This window comes from Scleropages formosus, chromosome 1 (genome assembly GCF_900964775.1).
Source record: "Scleropages formosus chromosome 1, fSclFor1.1, whole genome shotgun sequence".
NCBI lineage: Eukaryota > Metazoa > Chordata > Actinopteri > Osteoglossiformes > Osteoglossidae > Scleropages > Scleropages formosus.
Window position 1 is genome coordinate 41,394,524 of NC_041806.1, and position 17,027 is coordinate 41,411,550.

The 17,027-nt window shown below is 45.0% G+C and overlaps 1 protein-coding gene across 5 annotated transcripts in view; it reads right to left on the reverse strand.

Moving 5' to 3' along the window:
• Nucleotides 1-16,958, reverse strand: part of LOC108929375 (filamin-A-interacting protein 1-like) — a 34,476-nt gene extending 17,518 nt beyond the window's left edge. For 4 of the 5 annotated variants that reach the window (XR_001965747.2, XM_018743850.2, XM_018743848.2 and 1 more), the window contains exons 1-2: nt 16,334-16,958; nt 476-760 (exon numbers count right to left, since the gene is read on the reverse strand). Coding sequence is in view for 4 of the 5 variants with exons in the window: in XM_018743850.2 (XP_018599366.2) it covers nt 476-754 (279 nt within the window). In the remaining variant the exon portion in view is untranslated. Of the gene's footprint in view, nt 1-475; nt 761-890; nt 947-16,333 lie in introns of those variants that run through there. The other variant, XM_018743849.2, reaches the window with a different exon arrangement.
• Nucleotides 16,959-17,027: the final 69 nt, after the last annotated feature.

Sequence of the window (17,027 nt, forward strand, 5' to 3'; positions counted from 1 at the left end):
TTCCTGCTTCCCCCCGGTCTCTTCTCAACGGGTTTCACCGCGGTGTGGGAGAGGCCTTGGGGGGGGTTAGTGGCCGAGCCGCGGTCTGATAGGGTAAAGCCTTTAGTCACATGCGCTCTGTCATGGGATGCGGATGACACATGATGTGTACTGTTTGTCGGCTGAGGTTCGTGCTTTAGTTTAATCGTTCACCATCTACATTACCAGTAAAAAGTGCGAGTACACATTCTGAAAATATTGTTTATTCGCAAGGCATTCGGTTAACAAGTCTGAGCCAACAGTTCCCAGAGGTGTAGGACACTTGTGGGTTGTTTTCCTGTCACCCTTCTGTCCAGTTCCTTACATACAAATTTTGTCCAGGTTGCCCGGGTGTACTCAAACTTTTGACTGCTACTGCTGAGGGTTTAGCTGACCTGCCCCGAACGATACTTACATTCGCTGTGAATCAGATTCCGGATGAACACGGGACTCTTACCTGAACTTCTCCCTCCATAACTCCCAAGAGTCGCAAGAGGTCCTCTTTGGCAAAGTCCATGACTCCTGTCTTTTGAACACTGGTCCCTGAGGGTTTCGGGGAACTTTTGACTGTTCCGCACACCTCGTGTTCCAGATTCTTCTCCTGCTGGGGCTTCACCTTCTTCTTTTTGGAGCCCAGAGCATTGATACCCAGCTCCTCTCTGTTACTACTGGTTTGCTGGGAGACACCCTGCGGCCCGCTGGCTGGGCTCTGCACACTACTGTTCCTGGATCTCATCCTCCCCTGCCAGGAGACAGAAAGGATCCCAAGAATGAAGATGGTTCAAACTCTAAAAATCAATGCACAAATGTTCAAAAGTGGACACTGGCACCATGAAGTGCCACATTATCCCAACGGCATTATACGCTTATACCTTTCATGGCTCGGAAATAGACCAGGTGTTAATTGTGAAAACTCATGAGTGCCACATTTTCGCTCCTGTCAACCCAAACCAGAACCAAACTGTGCTTTGTTTCTTCATCGCAAGTCACCCACCGTGTCTCCTGACCGGCCACCTTGCCGTTGGATGTTTGGCAATGCGGAACAGCACGGAATGTGCCGGAGCAACACGAGGCGAACATTCATCAGCAGGCTGTTACCCAACTGGATGAAGCAACCGGTGCCAAAATATGAGAAGAAGCATTCGGCCCACAGAGTATTTACGTACAGCATTTCAGGACCATGGACAGTATCCCTAATTACCTGATTTCTGCATTCTGTAATTAGCGCTGTCTGAGCTGTATTCAGAGTTTGAATCAAAAAAACAAATATAAATGCCATATCTCTTTAATAACTTTATTTTAATCTCTTTCTCTCTCAGACTTCCTTTCCCCATCTGCCACCTTATTTCGCTATATTTTAACATATCATTTTGTTATGCTGTTTATGTAAAATCTGTCTTTTCAGTGTCAGTGTAAAAGATGTGAGGATTACCGCGGTACGGTGGGATGTGTGAGGGCTGAAAGGCTGACGGCTTTTCGGCTGCCGTAAGACATCTCATCTCACCTCCATTGCCCCGAGGTGTATCCTAATACTGCCGCCTGCGTGAACCCTTTCGTAACATGAGACTCCGGGAAGCTGGAAGGTTCTGAAGCTCATCTTAATTATAAATTCATAAATCATTTCAAACGGCACCAGGATGTGCTGGAAATGACAGGTGACAGATGAAGGAGAAATTACACCTTTTTTACACAGGCCACCAGTCCATCATTAAAGATGAAGATGCAGTGATTGACTTATACCTGTAGAACATTCATAATATGCAGCTGACATAAGCAAGACGTAAAGCGCTAAACACATTGTGTCAAGTCTAACTCGCCTCTCACATGCCTGACTACCAAAAATCACATGTCCGTCATACAAAATGTGTTGTGTCTGCTGAAAGGGCACATCTCAGGTATTCACCTTCACATCCTGCAGAAAGAAAGTGGATCCTGCTGTGAGCTTAAAGTATCGCAGCCAGAACAGCAAATGCGTTCAAGACTTTGATGTTGATTTTGAGTCTTTGTAGCTGTTCTTCTCCATGAAGCTCAGATCACACGTGGGCCAGTCGAACCACATGGGCCCTGAGGCCTTTCTGGGTCAACAGATTAATTCTTTTCAAGAAGGATTCCCTCGGAGTGTATCCTATAGGGGCTGCATTTCGCACTGGTTCATGGGGTAAAATACAGCTTTTTCACACTTAATGGGCGTAATTCATTCAGCGAAATCACCCCATTAGGTGAAATATTGTTATATGGGGATCAGATTACCATGCTTTCTTTTGGGATGGGGATGAGTGTAAAACGGAATTTAGCGGCAGGCTAACCGTCACAGCTGTAACATATCTGGTCACTTTGCCAACAACTGCAGACATCACTAAACATTACATTTTCCATGCCACATGCTCACTTCATTTTTATATACAGTATACTGGATAGGCAGTACACACTATATTTTAAAATACATATTTCCATTGAGAGGGGTTTGGTGGTGCAGCAGGTTTGGCCTGTGCCCGCTCTCCGGTGGGTCTAGGGTTCGAGTACCGCTTGGGGTGCCTTGCGACGGACTGGCGTCCTGTCCTGGGTGTGTCCCCTCCCCCTCCAGCCTTACGCCCTGTGTTGCCAGGTTAGGCTCCAGCTTGCTGCAACCCCGCTCAGGACAAGTGTGTGTGTGTGTGTGTGTGTGTGTGTGTGTGTGTGTGTGTGTGTGTGTATTTCCATTGAACATTGTCCTTAGCCTCAGTTAAGTATTGCTTAAGTAGTACACTTTAACATAGAACATTCCGGAGACAGCACAACTACACAGCTGATGGAGTGCTCTCAGTTAATTCCTCATCGAGACACTCTGTCTAGAGCACGTAGTCCTCTGTGGATTCACTCGCATCAGAACTTCATGAGATTTAATGTACGAGGCTCAGACACGAGGCCTCTGGCGGAGAACCTAAACAGAGATGGAGTGCGAGGCATTGGGTTGGGATTTACTGCTTGTCAGTGCCAAGAGTTGAGTCCCAGTCATGATCCGCGATGCTCCACGAACATCTGCGCTGCGCCGGGCTGGACGTGCACCCAGGCACGCGTAACTCACCGCTCCATGTTCTCGCACACGTTCTTGCGTGGGGCTGCTCCTCAATCCTCATTCAGGCAGGATTCAGGTCACCTCTGTGTGACTCCCACCCCCTCCCCACATCCCACAGTGAAAGTTAGCAGCAGTAACAGATGATGTGAAACTGGAGCTGGTGCTCAGGCTGAGAGACAGGGCTAATGGCCTAATGGCCACGACGAGAGGTGGAACTAATTAAGTCCATAACTTTCACAGCTGAGCGAAGAGCAGCCTTCCCTTCCAAATTTTGCATGAGGCATTAATAACACAAACTCGGTGGTCACGTGACTGCCCTGAGTCGGTGCAGCCACTTCCTCGCTCGCATTGTCACACGTATTAGGTTGACGTTGGCTGGTTTAGGGATGGGATCTTGGGGGTGGGGAAAGGGGTCTTGGATCCCAAGGCGGAAGGGGTATGAACAGCACAGAAAAGAGAAATAGGGGACTAAAGAGGTGACCGAGGTGACTCACTCTTTGGCACGCTGTCAGCTCAAAGTGAAACTGCTGAAACTCACAGCAGGAATCCAGGCCTTGTTGGATGACTGATTGGTTTGCTTTGAAAATTAGTCAGTTCCAACAACTGGCTTTCACTCTGGCCTTTGCACAAAGGACTCTATCTGTCAAATAATGTCCAGTGGTTCAGAGATTCAAGGAAAGCAACACTCCAGAATGCGCAGTCTGTTGGCTTAATGCTTTCTCTTCTGGCTTCCCGTTCAAGCTTTCATTTTACACAGCCATTGAGAAAGCTGGGAATCTTGCTGTAGTACCCTTGAAAATGGTCCTTACCCTGAACTCACACCCGCACACATATTGCCTGAAACCGCTTGTCCTGAGCAGGGTCGCGGCGAGCCGGAGCCTAACCCGGCAACACAGGACGCACGGCTGGAGGCACACACCCAAGGCGGGCTGTCAGTCCATCAGAAGGCACCCCAAGCAGGACTCGAACCCCAGACCCATCAGAGAGCAGGAACAGGTCAAACCTGCTGCGCCACCATGCCACCCTTACCATAAACTCATACAACAAAAATTACTCCACTGTATAAAAGGGTAGAAAGCTGTAGCACAGTATGAAAACCTATCATTGTAAGCTGCAATGGAGAGAAATGTCAGTTAAATAAATTAAAAAATAAACATTTCAAATACATGAATGTGTACGCATCCATGTTAGCAAGGGCAAAAGGAGGCACACTCCAGGTTTCTGGAAGAAGAAATGAGACCAGCGCAGAAGGTTTCAGGTGGGCTCAAAGCAGGTTGAGAGAATTTGAGCGGTCCGAGTAAAGAGCCTGTCTGTACCCCTCGGAGGATTTCTAATGAATGTGTTCAGCCTTGCAGCCTGACAGTGACAGATGACTATTTTGGAAATCTCAGCCATGTTCTAGCTGTGACTTCAGGACTTGTAATTACTTGCAGACAAACAGCAAGTCTTTAGCACCTCCTCTGTGATGTCATGTGACCTCTGAACTCTGACTCATGTTCTGCGAAGATCCAAGTGTCCTTCATGCTGGGCTTCATTTCCATGCTCGTCCTTTGCTCTCGTGACAAAGTTTACTCAGTTCACTGGAGGCATACGACACAATGGCTGTAGGCGCTGTTTGTAAAGATCTCTTCGGGACGTTTAATGGTACCAGAGCAAAAAAGCAGACTGCAGGGACGGTTCCCATCACTGATACTGTATTCATCTTGCCACCAAATAAAAACAAAGCGTTCCGTACAATACATGCGTAAAAGACGGTTAGCTGGATCCGTCACTGAAAAAATGTTGGACACAAAGTTTTTGAGAGCAAGTTATCTGAGATTACATCTCAAGTTTATCATTAAAATGTATTTTTCCTCTGAAACTGTCATCAGGAAAACACCAAGGTGCTATTAAATTCCACCCCTTTCATGTCACTGTGGAACTCGCCAAATTTCCGGGTTCTCCAATTAAATACATTTCAAGAACTTTTCACACAACCGCAGAACGAGCAACTAGCTTATCCAGGCATTAGACTGCCGCAATATTAATATCATAGAGTGTACTGTCTCCAGCTGGAAAGATGTGGGGGGTGTACTATAGTTATAATAGAGATCTGTCATAGAATTGGAGAATCGTGGTTGTCCATATGTGTCAAGTACAAGCCACACAGATCCTCATCTTCCCAAGCGTTTAATTTGGTAGGTGAGGGCATAATTTCCAGTTGCTGATGCTCCGTCATAGTCATAGTTTCCTCTGACCCTGCACCTGGGCTGCATCCGCCTTCTCTGAAAGATGGTGTGGGCCCTGCCTGACCACACAGCTGCAGCCAACCCCATTGTGTAGGACCAACAGGAAACTGTCTGCCCCGAGCCAGAAGCCCTTTATGAAGAAGAGACCGGTCTTGGCAATAAATGGAAATGCTATTAATACAAGGATGTAGGCCAGTAAAACAGCAGGGGATGTTCTTCGCACATAAAATTTCCTTGGCACTCAACAACAGCGATCAGCATCGTTCCACCACCGTTCAAGGATGTTAACCTCCCAGTAGACAACAAATCGAGAACGAGCGCCTCCAGTCTTTGACAGCTGCATGGTGGGCTGGTTTTTGTTATGCTTGACTTGATAACTCAAACTGACGTCATCATTTTCAACAGGATATCATCTGCAACCGGCGGTCGCAGAGAAAAACCACTGCAGTCATCAAGGCAGCTCTGCAGAATTCAGGACTGCACTTCCCTAGGCCTGATGTGGCCCTCGCTTGCAGTAAACAAACAAAGACAATTCAAAGGTAATTATGTTACACTCCATCGCGTGGCACCACCAACAGCGATAACTGAGACAGCTGCATAAACACACACAAACTGGGATTCCGTAGAGGGAGGGCGCTGCATTCGAACGGGGACAGCACGCAAGGTCCCGAGTTGGAGACTGTGACGGAACTGCTTTGTGACTCAATGCTGGGAAAATGCTGGCAGTGTAATGGCAGCAACCCGCTTGGCCCTGGGGTTATAAATAGTGTTTCAGAGGAACGGCCAAGCGCTCCTGTGGGTAAAGCATCATGGCTGCCTTCACTTTGAATGTCACTTTGATTTGTGCAGAACCCAATAACTATGTATGTAGACGTAGCCAAGACCAACATGGCTAAACAAGGCAGTGAAAAACATCTGAATGTTTATGTACGGACGCCATACCAAATATCTTAAGCGAAGCCTTGGGTTAGGACAACAACATACCAGCGGTCACTCAGATGACTGTTGTGGTCAGGTCACTTCATTGTGTGTACACGTTCATCCGCTCTACACCACCTGTAAGAACAATGATGTTTCATGGCTTAATATCCCTTCCAGCCAACGATGGAATCTGGTCTTATAGGGTTCAATACAGAAAACCATGCATTGGCTCCTGTGCGAGTAATTCCTCCTTTTAAATCTATCTTTAATTTGAAATTCCTTCCATAAAGTTTACTGAGTGGCGTGAAAGTGTCCTTTTCACTGTGTGACCTTCACTTAAACCTTGTGACTTTCAAAACTTCGGATGCAAACTGACTTTAAACCTAAAGGTCAAAGTTTGGCATCCCAGGAGGGGAAATGCTGTTGCACCTTGGCACAATAGCGCAGTCAGCTGTAAAATCCAGCCGTAAGAATGAGGGAAAAACTATATCTGTCTGGATGAGCAAATAAATCCCAAGCATTTAATTCTGTAACCTTTGTTCTGTTTAGGATTACATCAAAACATGGCAGGTGATAGCTGTATCGGACTGAAGCCTAGAATCTTGGTCCTCCTGGGATGGAGGCCTCAGCTGTCAGCTCCTGAAATTTCTCTAGGTATTTATAGGGGTGTCACTCGTGCGGCGGGGCCACGAGGGAGGATGAAGCTTTATTGCTTTAACACATGTTAGTTGTAGCCCAACCTCCATCAGAGGCTGTAAATAATATACCATCTTCCAGCTACGGCCCGCTACCTCCAGCCAGGGCTGTTTGTGCTAGTTTGAGTAGCTGCTGTTGAAATGGAGGCCCATTCATGAGTCAGCTCACCACTGCGTGGCAAGAAAAGCAAGAAATGTTGTGAAACTGTGGTTATTGATTATAAGAGCGCTTGGCTTCAATATGTCCTCGGATATATTTTGCTTTGCCGCGTTCTGTCACAGGTTAACTGGGGTTTCGTGTTCGCTTTCTTACCCTGGTTTGCTGCAGTGAAAATGACAAACGCAAAATGATTAAAAAATCGTAACAAGCTTTTTATACAAGCCTAATATTGCAAGCTGCTTTGGAGAATACTGTTACCTCAATGAATTATTATTATTATTATTATTATTACCCATTTCTCCCCAATTTGCAAAACTTTCAAGGAACTGATTTTCATTACTACAATTTTTTTTGATAAGTCTCTAGAATTTTTTTTTTTCCCAGAAAAAGAGAGCTAGCATACTATTCCAGTTGTGCCAAACATTTACTTGATGTGGCAACAGACGATAATTGCGAACAATAAGCTCTGCCTTGAATCAAAAGTTTCTAGTTGACAGAAAGGCTTTAGGTTGTTTAGTGTCACAAGTTGCGAATATTGTAACATTTGCTAAAGGGTCAAATGCAAAACATAAGGCCTTTACGTGCTATAAAGTGATTTACCAAGAAAAGAAAAGGTAATCTATCCAAACACTTAAGTTTTTCAAAAGGGTAGAGAAGGTGGAAAAGAGGCAAAGAGAAGGTAAATAAGATATAAATGATTTTATGCTTTCTAAAGCCACCAGTTTTGAGTCTCCAAAGAGTCTCCAAAAAAGTGCTGCCTCTCAATCATCCTCCACCTCCCTGTAATACCTCCGGGTCTGAGATGATGCCCACTTGTCTGCACTTCAAGGTAAGTAACACACAACTTACATTTTTTTATATTTCTAATAATTACTCTCTTTTTTCTTATTACTATGGTTGCATTGGGTGTTTTCTGTGACATGTGGGGTGAAAGTAAGGATTGAAGAGCCACAGGTGACCACCAACACTCTGGTCCTGCTCTGCGCCAGGGTTCTTTATTGGCCTTTCTTCTTTACTCTCTGTTGTAAATACTGCTGCCAAAACCAAAAATCCTCTGACTCAATCCTGATCTCACTGACCCAGGCTCATGCACAAGCAGTCGCAGTTTACCAGAGGGAGGGATGTCTTCCCCTCTCTGTCCACGGTCTGCTGAATGGAAGAGAGAGACAGCCTGCCGTGTCACCCTGTTCACGTGTGAAAATCCCCTGCCGTTGCCTTCCTCTGCGCTGAGCATCCAATCGGATAATGTGGGAATCTGTCTTAGGTGCAGCACACCAACGCAATCCCTTGTGCTTCGACATCCCACCCCGTAGAGGTGCCCAGGCTGCTGACATTTCCATTACATTTATTCATTTAGCAGAGGCTCTTCTCCAAAGCCAGGTACAACTTAGGGTGAAGAAAAGTGCCTGTCACCAACGGATTGAGAGATACGCATACCGACGTGATTCCCGAAATAGTCATTTAATCCAATACCACTATTTTTTACTGCCACACATTAGACATGGACGATAGAACCGATGACAGGCCGCCTGCCTGCTCCATGTTACATTTGACTTACAAACTTGTCAAGTCACAGACTAACTTTCGGTCCTAAGTCGATAAGTCGAAGGGCAACTGTTATTAATAGAAGTTCAAAAACATTGACGTAAGTTCATTTTATAACTGATTCCAGCCTGTATTGTCATTTCTGGCCTTAGAACTGACCAGATCATGCCAAGTCAGACACCTGACTTACATTTATTTACTTAGACGCTTTTCTCCGAAGCAGCTTCCAATGAACTCTATGTAGTGTTATGAGCCCACACACCTTATTCACCAAGGTGACTTACACTGCTAGATACACTACTTACACTGGGTCACACATCCATAGATCAGTGGAACACACACACTATGGGTGAACCTGAACAGCATGTTTTTAGACTGTGGGAGGAAACCAGAGCACCTGGAAGAAACCCACACAGACACGGGGAGAACATGTAAACTCCACACAGACTGAGCTGAGGGGATCAAACCCATGTTCTCTCGCACCACCCAGGCACTATGAGACAGCAGCACTACTCGCTGTGCCACCATGCCGCCACAAACTTGAATATATTTCAGTGACTATCCAGCTGTGTAAATGGGAAATGTAAACTACATACTTTGAGTAACAACTTGTGGCAAACTAGTAGAACCTATGGGCTATAAGGAAATCCAGTCCATATGGGCCATGGGTTCTGTGGCTTGTTGAGTAACCATTGAATTAATAACGGTTCAGTTGCTGGAGCACAATGCTGAGGTGACCTTCCACTCAGTTACTTTAATTCAGCACAGTGCAAACCAGTAGAGCCCCTGAGAACACATGTGCTAGGTAAACATAAGATGTAGTGGTATGTGGCTCTAGGGGAGCAGGACATGTGAGGTGACTAGGCGTGACTGGTGTTTTGGCCTAATTCGACCTCCACAGTCTGAGTTCTGTTCTCATCTTGTTAACATCCAGGAAACGGGGAACTGACAGGCAACAGCGATTCGCAATCCCCACGTGCACAAGTGTCCTTCACAAACTCCTACGGAGATGGAGCAGAGACACAGTTGTGGAACAGCTTGAGCGAACCCAAGAGGGGAAGGCGGAGTACAAAAGCTCGACAGCTTCAGCAGAATGCAACGATGCACCCGGCACTTCATATAAAAGCAAGTTCTACAGGCATTCAGCTATTTCTCCAAACACCCGAAAGAAAACCAGAGGAGACACCGACTATTTCCGTGTAAAACATCTCAAGAGAAAGCCGTGAAGGTAGCTAGACCCAGAGGGAGGCCTCAGGCAAAGTGTGGTTAAAACAGAGCCCATGTAGCGAAGCTGTCATGCGGAACGCAGGGAGCCGGGACGGCTGAACCCAAGTGCAGCGTTGTTCGTCAGAAGTTGAGGGAAGAGGCAAGTTCTCAAAACCAGAGAGGGGCGAAGGGTCAGTCGATCGGCGAACAGGATAGGAGCGAGGATCCATGGATGTGGTCGGAGAACGAAGCAAGGAGTCAAAAAAACCAGAGATCGTGAACGGAGCAAGAGTGTGTGTAGTAGCACGAGGAAGGGCGGTTGTCCCAAACGAGATTCCGCAACGGTACGGGCGCTGAAGAGGGTCTTTATAGGGTGAGCGATTACTCATGAGCTAGTGCGGAGTCAGGTGTTGTCTCTTGCATTGTTGGCGTGGACGTGACAGAAACACAAGCTCAACTGACAAGTTCAGCAAGGTTAGTTTACCAGTCATACTGTTGCTTTTGAATGATTGCGACCGAAATCTAAATCAGGCAAAGAATGAACCTTTTTGAAGAAACGATAAATTGCAGAACAGCCTGCTTGGCCTTGTTGTGTTACAATCTGGTTCGTGTAAAAGGGAGGAAGTTGCAAGCAGTGTGATTCCTTCCCGTGTGCCACACACATCAGTGAATTATTAATCTCGTTGGACTTCAAAACAGGCATTTTCAATAAAGAACTTCAGTAACTACCGTTTCAAAAACATTTCCAACAGACAGCCAGTGCCCAGACCTTTGTGGCGCTGCAGAGCGGGCGTCCACTTTGTATGCCAGCGGGGGTTCTAACTTTCTGTTCTCCATCTGAAAGGGGCTGTTTGTCGTCTCCCAGGTCCAGACAATCCACAAGGCCCAACTGCTGGCGACTCAATGCATCTTTAAAATAAGATCCAAGGTACCTTTTCATCCCATTTTGTCATTTATCTGGATTAAAGGGTGGCACAAACCCCGCCCATGTTGCAGTGCTGTCAGTGTGTTCGCAAGTGGCTTTGAATTTTTCCGGAAAATTTTGTAATGTTGCTTTACATAAAACCTTTTTGGTGCTATTTTTATTTCCACATGGGTTAATTATCATATTCTGTAGACAAAAAGCAACGAAACTAACTGTTACACGTTATATTTCAAAGGAAGGAGTGCTGGACTACAGTTATGTATTTCTGTATCTCATGCTGACAGACCCAACCAGGCATCACGTTTTGACTTGGGTCTCAGCTTTCTGTGTACCAAGGGCATGTAAACAGAGAGCTCCAGCTCCGGGTCCATTTCTCTACCCCGCTGTCCCAACACACTGCAACACATTAAAAGTCAGTTAGATTCTTCAACCATTAAATGTAACCTTACAAGGGTAACCCTGGGGGTGATTAGGGATACCATGTTCTCATATAAAAATGATATAAATAGAAGCTGAAGAGTGGGCCAGGCTCACAGTGATATAGCATGAGAATCCAGGGCTAGGGCGTCCATACGATGTTGACGACAGCACTCCAGATAGTTCCAGAGAAGAGAGCGGGATCGCACGAGGGCATAATACATAAACGTGAAATGCTTGCAGATACTACTCGTCAAATGTTTGAGATATCGGGGTTTTTCCAACATGGTCAAACAGACTGTAGACACAAGCTGCATACTTTTCATCGAGCAAAAGACATGTAATGTCGAAATATTACTACTCATTTAGTTGAGGTGTTTCTTCTGAGCAATTAAGAATGAGTGTATATTAAACTGCTTATTATTTACCCAGTTACAGAGCTGGGTAGTTTTTACTGGAGCAGTTCACGCTAAGTACCATGATCAAGGGTGCTATAGCAAGAGGTGGGATTCAAATCTGGGTCCTTTGATTGCAAGGGAATGGTTACCTGCTGCCACATATTATTATTCAGATAAAAAAACAGCTTCCTCTAGTATGGGAAAGACCCAGAATGGCAGATAACATTAAAAAAGCAGAATATATTTGGTCGTGACCCCCCAGCACCTTGCAGGGCCACGATAAGCTTCACCAACAAAAATATCGTCTTCTTTCCACTTTATTTCCAACAGCTTCTAAAGAAGTCTGATAGCAGGACTAATAGTTGCAGATAACATTCTCTTCACAACATCATGCCATAGGCATCATTCTGGAAACGATTTCTCTTCACCATGAGCCGAGGGTCAAAAGGAATCAAACATCTCTGGTGGCTGATGCTGGGGATAGTCGACCAGAGTGGATTGCAAAGAAGCAATGGGACGAGTAGAGATAAGGCCTTCTTTATCTCCAAAAATATCTGGAAGGAAGACCTAATCTCTGGGAGTCTGTCCAATGTGGTGACATCACTGGCCAGATGTAGTCTTCCAGCAGCCCAGTACTGCATGCCTTTTGGGTTGAACGATGATGAAGTCACTTCCCTCATAAAGTGAGCGAGAGACCAAGAGAGGGGGAATTACAGCCGAGAAAGTCTCACCCCTCAGTTATTTACAGGCTCCATCTCCAGCTTGGAGACTACTTCCCACACTAGAGGTCAGTTTCTCAGTTTATATGCACCGTGTGTGGTTCACTTCGTTTCTTTATCAAAAAGTCAAGGTCATACATCTTGGTGGAAAAGGGCACTGTAAGTAAACGAGAAAAATTTTTGCCTCATTTAAAGGACCCACGAGGGAGCTGAAATTCTGAGCGACAGCTTTCCTGTACAAAACTTGTTCCATGCGCAAAATACCTAGGAATGACAAAGATGAAAAATAGACCCCTTTCAGGAAAGCTCCCTATTCACGTTTGCAAAAAACACCACAGGAACTGAACTCACACCATGTTTACAGAGGTTTTTTTTGTCTGCATGAATCTCACCATGGTATACTCCCAGTGAAAGCTGGACTTCAGCTCAGAAGGATCCAGATCCAGGAGCTGGAACACTTAGTGACCATGGGATGAGGGAACCCTTTCCTCCATCACAACAGGCTTGGGACAAGATCGGAGTGCTGCGTCTACCTGAACAATACCTAAACCAAACGCGGTGATGGATCACCTGGGGAAGGGTGTCCTGGGGTCCATCCTCCAGAATGTTACTTCCTTCTGGCTCTCACCTGTGCAACCTAGGGAGACGATCCTAATGTGTATGAAAGGCCATCGGTCAGCAGATTTCAGGCAACATTCTTGTTCTTGCTGGATGCTCGCCTCATATCTGTTTTGCTAATCGGGGCTTCGGCGTTACCATTGCTTTTTAATTGTCAGCCTCATTTTCCTCAACTCATTTTACCACCATTCCTCCCTTGTTCTCTACTGTACACATCTGCAGAGTGACACCTATTTACATAGGACTAATTGCTGATGTTACTGAACTGGCTTACTTTCTTCAATAAATTTGGTTATTTCTTATGTTTTCCACCACTATGGCCATATTTCAGACTTCTTGCCCCAAACTTTTTAATGTTGTAAAGTAAATGCATAATACTTATACATATTTAATACATACGATACATATTTAATTTGATATACTGTACAGTTCATTGCTTATGTGTACTTTTGTAAATTGAAACCAGGAATGGGTCTGAAATTCACTTTATTTATGTAATTTAAAACATTATATGAAAAAATATGAAAATTACATAACTACGTAATTTAAAAAAAGTTTTTTCCCAGTTAGTTCCAGAAACTTCATTATGTCATTATCGTCTTGGTTCAGGATAAGAGCTTGTTTCTGTTTAATGTTTGCTTTTTGTGCTTGCCCATTGAGCCAGGAAAACAAATAAACAAAATGCAAACCACCCCTTCAATACATGTTTTGTCGTCATGGTAACAGTTGGACATCTAGTGAAGCCAAACATTATGGCACCAGCTGCTATTTCCACCGCTCTCAGATTGTTGCACTGAAATAGTGGAGTGACCTCATGGTTCTTTCTCTTTCCTCTTATCGCTGAGAGCCGCTGCCTTCCAGAACACCAACGATGCAGTCACTAGCTAAATCCCAGCGCTGAAACGAGCAGAGAAGAATCGCAGGTAAGGCAACTGCACCAGTGCCAGCCTTAGAGACAGATCCACGCAGATGCAGCAAAGTCATAGTCTGCAAGTATGTGTTTCTACAAAGGACAGCCAGTGAAATACACAAATTGACTGTGGGACTTCCATTGTTCTGTGATGGACGCAATTTTACTTTTCAACATCCTGCTTTAGCTTACAGTATGAAAAGAAATGATTGCTGGATGAGCATCTCAACTGCACAAGATGCCTTCATAAGCTGTGCCCAAACACAAACTCTTACAAATGTACAAACACCTTAGAATCTTCTGATAAGGTTGAGACTTGGAAGTGAACAAACATTTTGTTAACAAACCGTTTGGATGACCCCGTGAAACAAGAATAAGTACATTTTGATGATTATAAACTCATTTTAAAAAAATTGCCGCCTTAAAATCGCAGTGATTTCACATCAGCTATGCAGCCTGATGAAATAATCCAGTTTAAGCAAACATTTACACAGGGAATTCCAGAATTTCATAGAGCTTTTTGGGAGATACAAGGCTAATGTATAACACGAATGTTTAGGACACAAAAACAATCCACATAATAACCTCTTTAACCTTTTACTCCCTTTGTAAATTCTGCAGCGATGCCAGTGAAACGGGCAGGTGTTTTTAACTTCTCACTACTATTATCTTTAAATGTCCTGACAAAGAAAAATCATATATGCTGACATTCAGAAACACTTCAGACAGAAATTGCTTTGTAGGAGAAAGAGTGGAAAATGTGACTTCTGGAACACTTGAGTCCCAAGAGGTCCGTCCAGGTAGCACACATCAGGTGGCCGTCCACAGGGCCCCTTCTGTGGCAGAAACAATGGTGGGACTTTCTCACATGAGAGCTGTGGTAGAATTCACAGGGAAGTGCGGAAAAAGCCCAGACTTTGTGTGTTATATAAGACGGATGTGGAAAGTTCATAAAGAAACCGGGGAAACATTCACAGTATAGGGTGCAGAATGTTCTCCTTACAATACCTGGATTTTTTTAAGGAGAAAATAATTTGATTGGCGTCTTACGCCTAATTTCATCAGTGTTTGGGCAAGAAATGTAACAATAAATATATAAATTACATTTGAAGGTGAAAGAAAGGAAAAAAAAGAAGATTTATGAAAAAAAAGCAAATCCATTAAATTGCACCTCATTGTGCTTTCAGGTTAAATGAGGTCAAGTTGAAGCAATATTTCTGAACTGAATCTGAGAGACTTTAAAACCCAGAAAACATTATTTCTCTTTACTCTCCCACCATAAACAAAGGGCTCCCAGGATTAAATGTCTTGTATCCCCGAATTCACTTGAGGGCACAATTTGCTAGAATTAAAATGCTACTTTGTGCCGTAAATCATGAGAAACTCTTTATTCTCAGTGATGATGAAACATCGGGAAAGTCCAAAAAGTCCAGGTTCATTACAGCAACGCTGAAACAACCCATGAGTCACAGAAAATGTATTTTTTAAATTATTTCCCCCTTCCTCCAAGTGTCGTAATTCAGTTTCCAGTTATTTACCCTTCTTTATTTGTGGTTTGGCCCCAGGAGATGGAGTGAAAACCTTCTTCTGGTAATACGAGAGATCAATTTTTCTCGAGCTTTTTTGAGCAGATAATTTACTGAAACTGATATGGGCTGCATCTTTGGATCCTCGCTAGTATGCGAAAGGGTTTTCACGCAATCCCATTCGTGACTCAGCCAAACGGTGCCCCTTTAACTGGATACACGTTCCATGAACAATGGAAGGAATGAAGCATTTGATCAAAAATGTCAATCTAAGAGGAAAAAATTATTTACGTTTATTCATTTAGCGGACTTACCATAAATACTATATAGTATTTAGCAAACACCTTTCCATCCAAGGTTGATGTGTAGTCAATCACTCATCCATGCACAAGAGTAACATACACACACACCGGGGGCAATTTACAGTCACCAGCTGACCTGAAACACATGTCTTTGGACTATAGGAGGAAACACACAAACTTTGGGAGAACATGCAAACTCCAAACCAGCTGAGCGGGGATGGAACGCACGTCCTCTCACACCATCCAGGAGCCGTGAGACAACGGCGCTACTCACCGCACCACTGTGTGAAAGAAAAATTGTTTATTCGAAAGAGCTCATCTTTCCTCAGCGGCATAGCAGTTTGCTGAAACGGTATGAATGATTCGTACAGAACACATTTTCACACAACTGCCTGCAAAGCAACATATGATGGATCGGATATATCGGATATATCAGATATATGGTGGTGCTCTGTCCACAGCATCCATCCCAAAGCAGTAAATCGGGTCCTGGGACATGACGGCACCTTTGCGTCTCCCTCTCCACAATATTGTCACTTACTGTCATCGACATTTTCACGCTGCCGAACACTTATTTACAGCTTTGGGTGCCAAATGAAAATGTGACACGCACATTTCCTCGCTCGTGGTGGCTGCGCGGAGGGGTTTGTCTGACTTTGCGCAGAACGTCTGAAGAAGGTCTTCACTCACCTGTTCGCAGAAGTCCAGGGTCACAGGGTCAGGAGGAGAAGCGCGAGTGAAGAGGAAGGTAATCCCAGAGCAGACACACCGCTCGACCTCGGCGGCGCTCAGCACGGCGCTCTCGTTCTACGGCACTATGAGTCTCCAGAGCTGAACTGTTAGTCAGAGGGAGCTTTCATGCCTCCTTTTGCATTCTTTTTCTTCTCCTCCTGCTTGAGGTCTAGAGGTCACGCAGCAAACGCACAGCGGCGAGTAAAGACCGCAATCAGTCCTCCCACCAAGCCTGAGCAAACAGAGGAACGTGCAGGAAACACAGGGGATGGGAGAGACGCGGGTGAGCGAGAGAGACCGACGAGGAGGAGGAGGAGGAGGAGGAGGAGGAGCTCAGAACTCTTTCATTCTCACTTTTTCTTTTGAAAAGTTCATTTCTCATTCCTGATGGGAAAGTGAGTGAGGAAAAAGGCAGGCCTGGGGAGAGCGAGAGTTCGGAAGTCCTTGGCGAGAAGACCTATCTCCTCCTCGGCTCTGTTTCTGCTCCTGGACTTGTGGGGTGGAGAGTGGCGCTCGGCTGGACGGAGGCTATATTTAACCAGTGTTCGCAAGCGCTCATGGATGTCGGCACCCCATACACTGAAAGGAACTTCTTCAGCCAGCCCGTTTGACAGCTGAGCTCCTCTTCTCCCCTGTCTTACTAGCCAAGGGG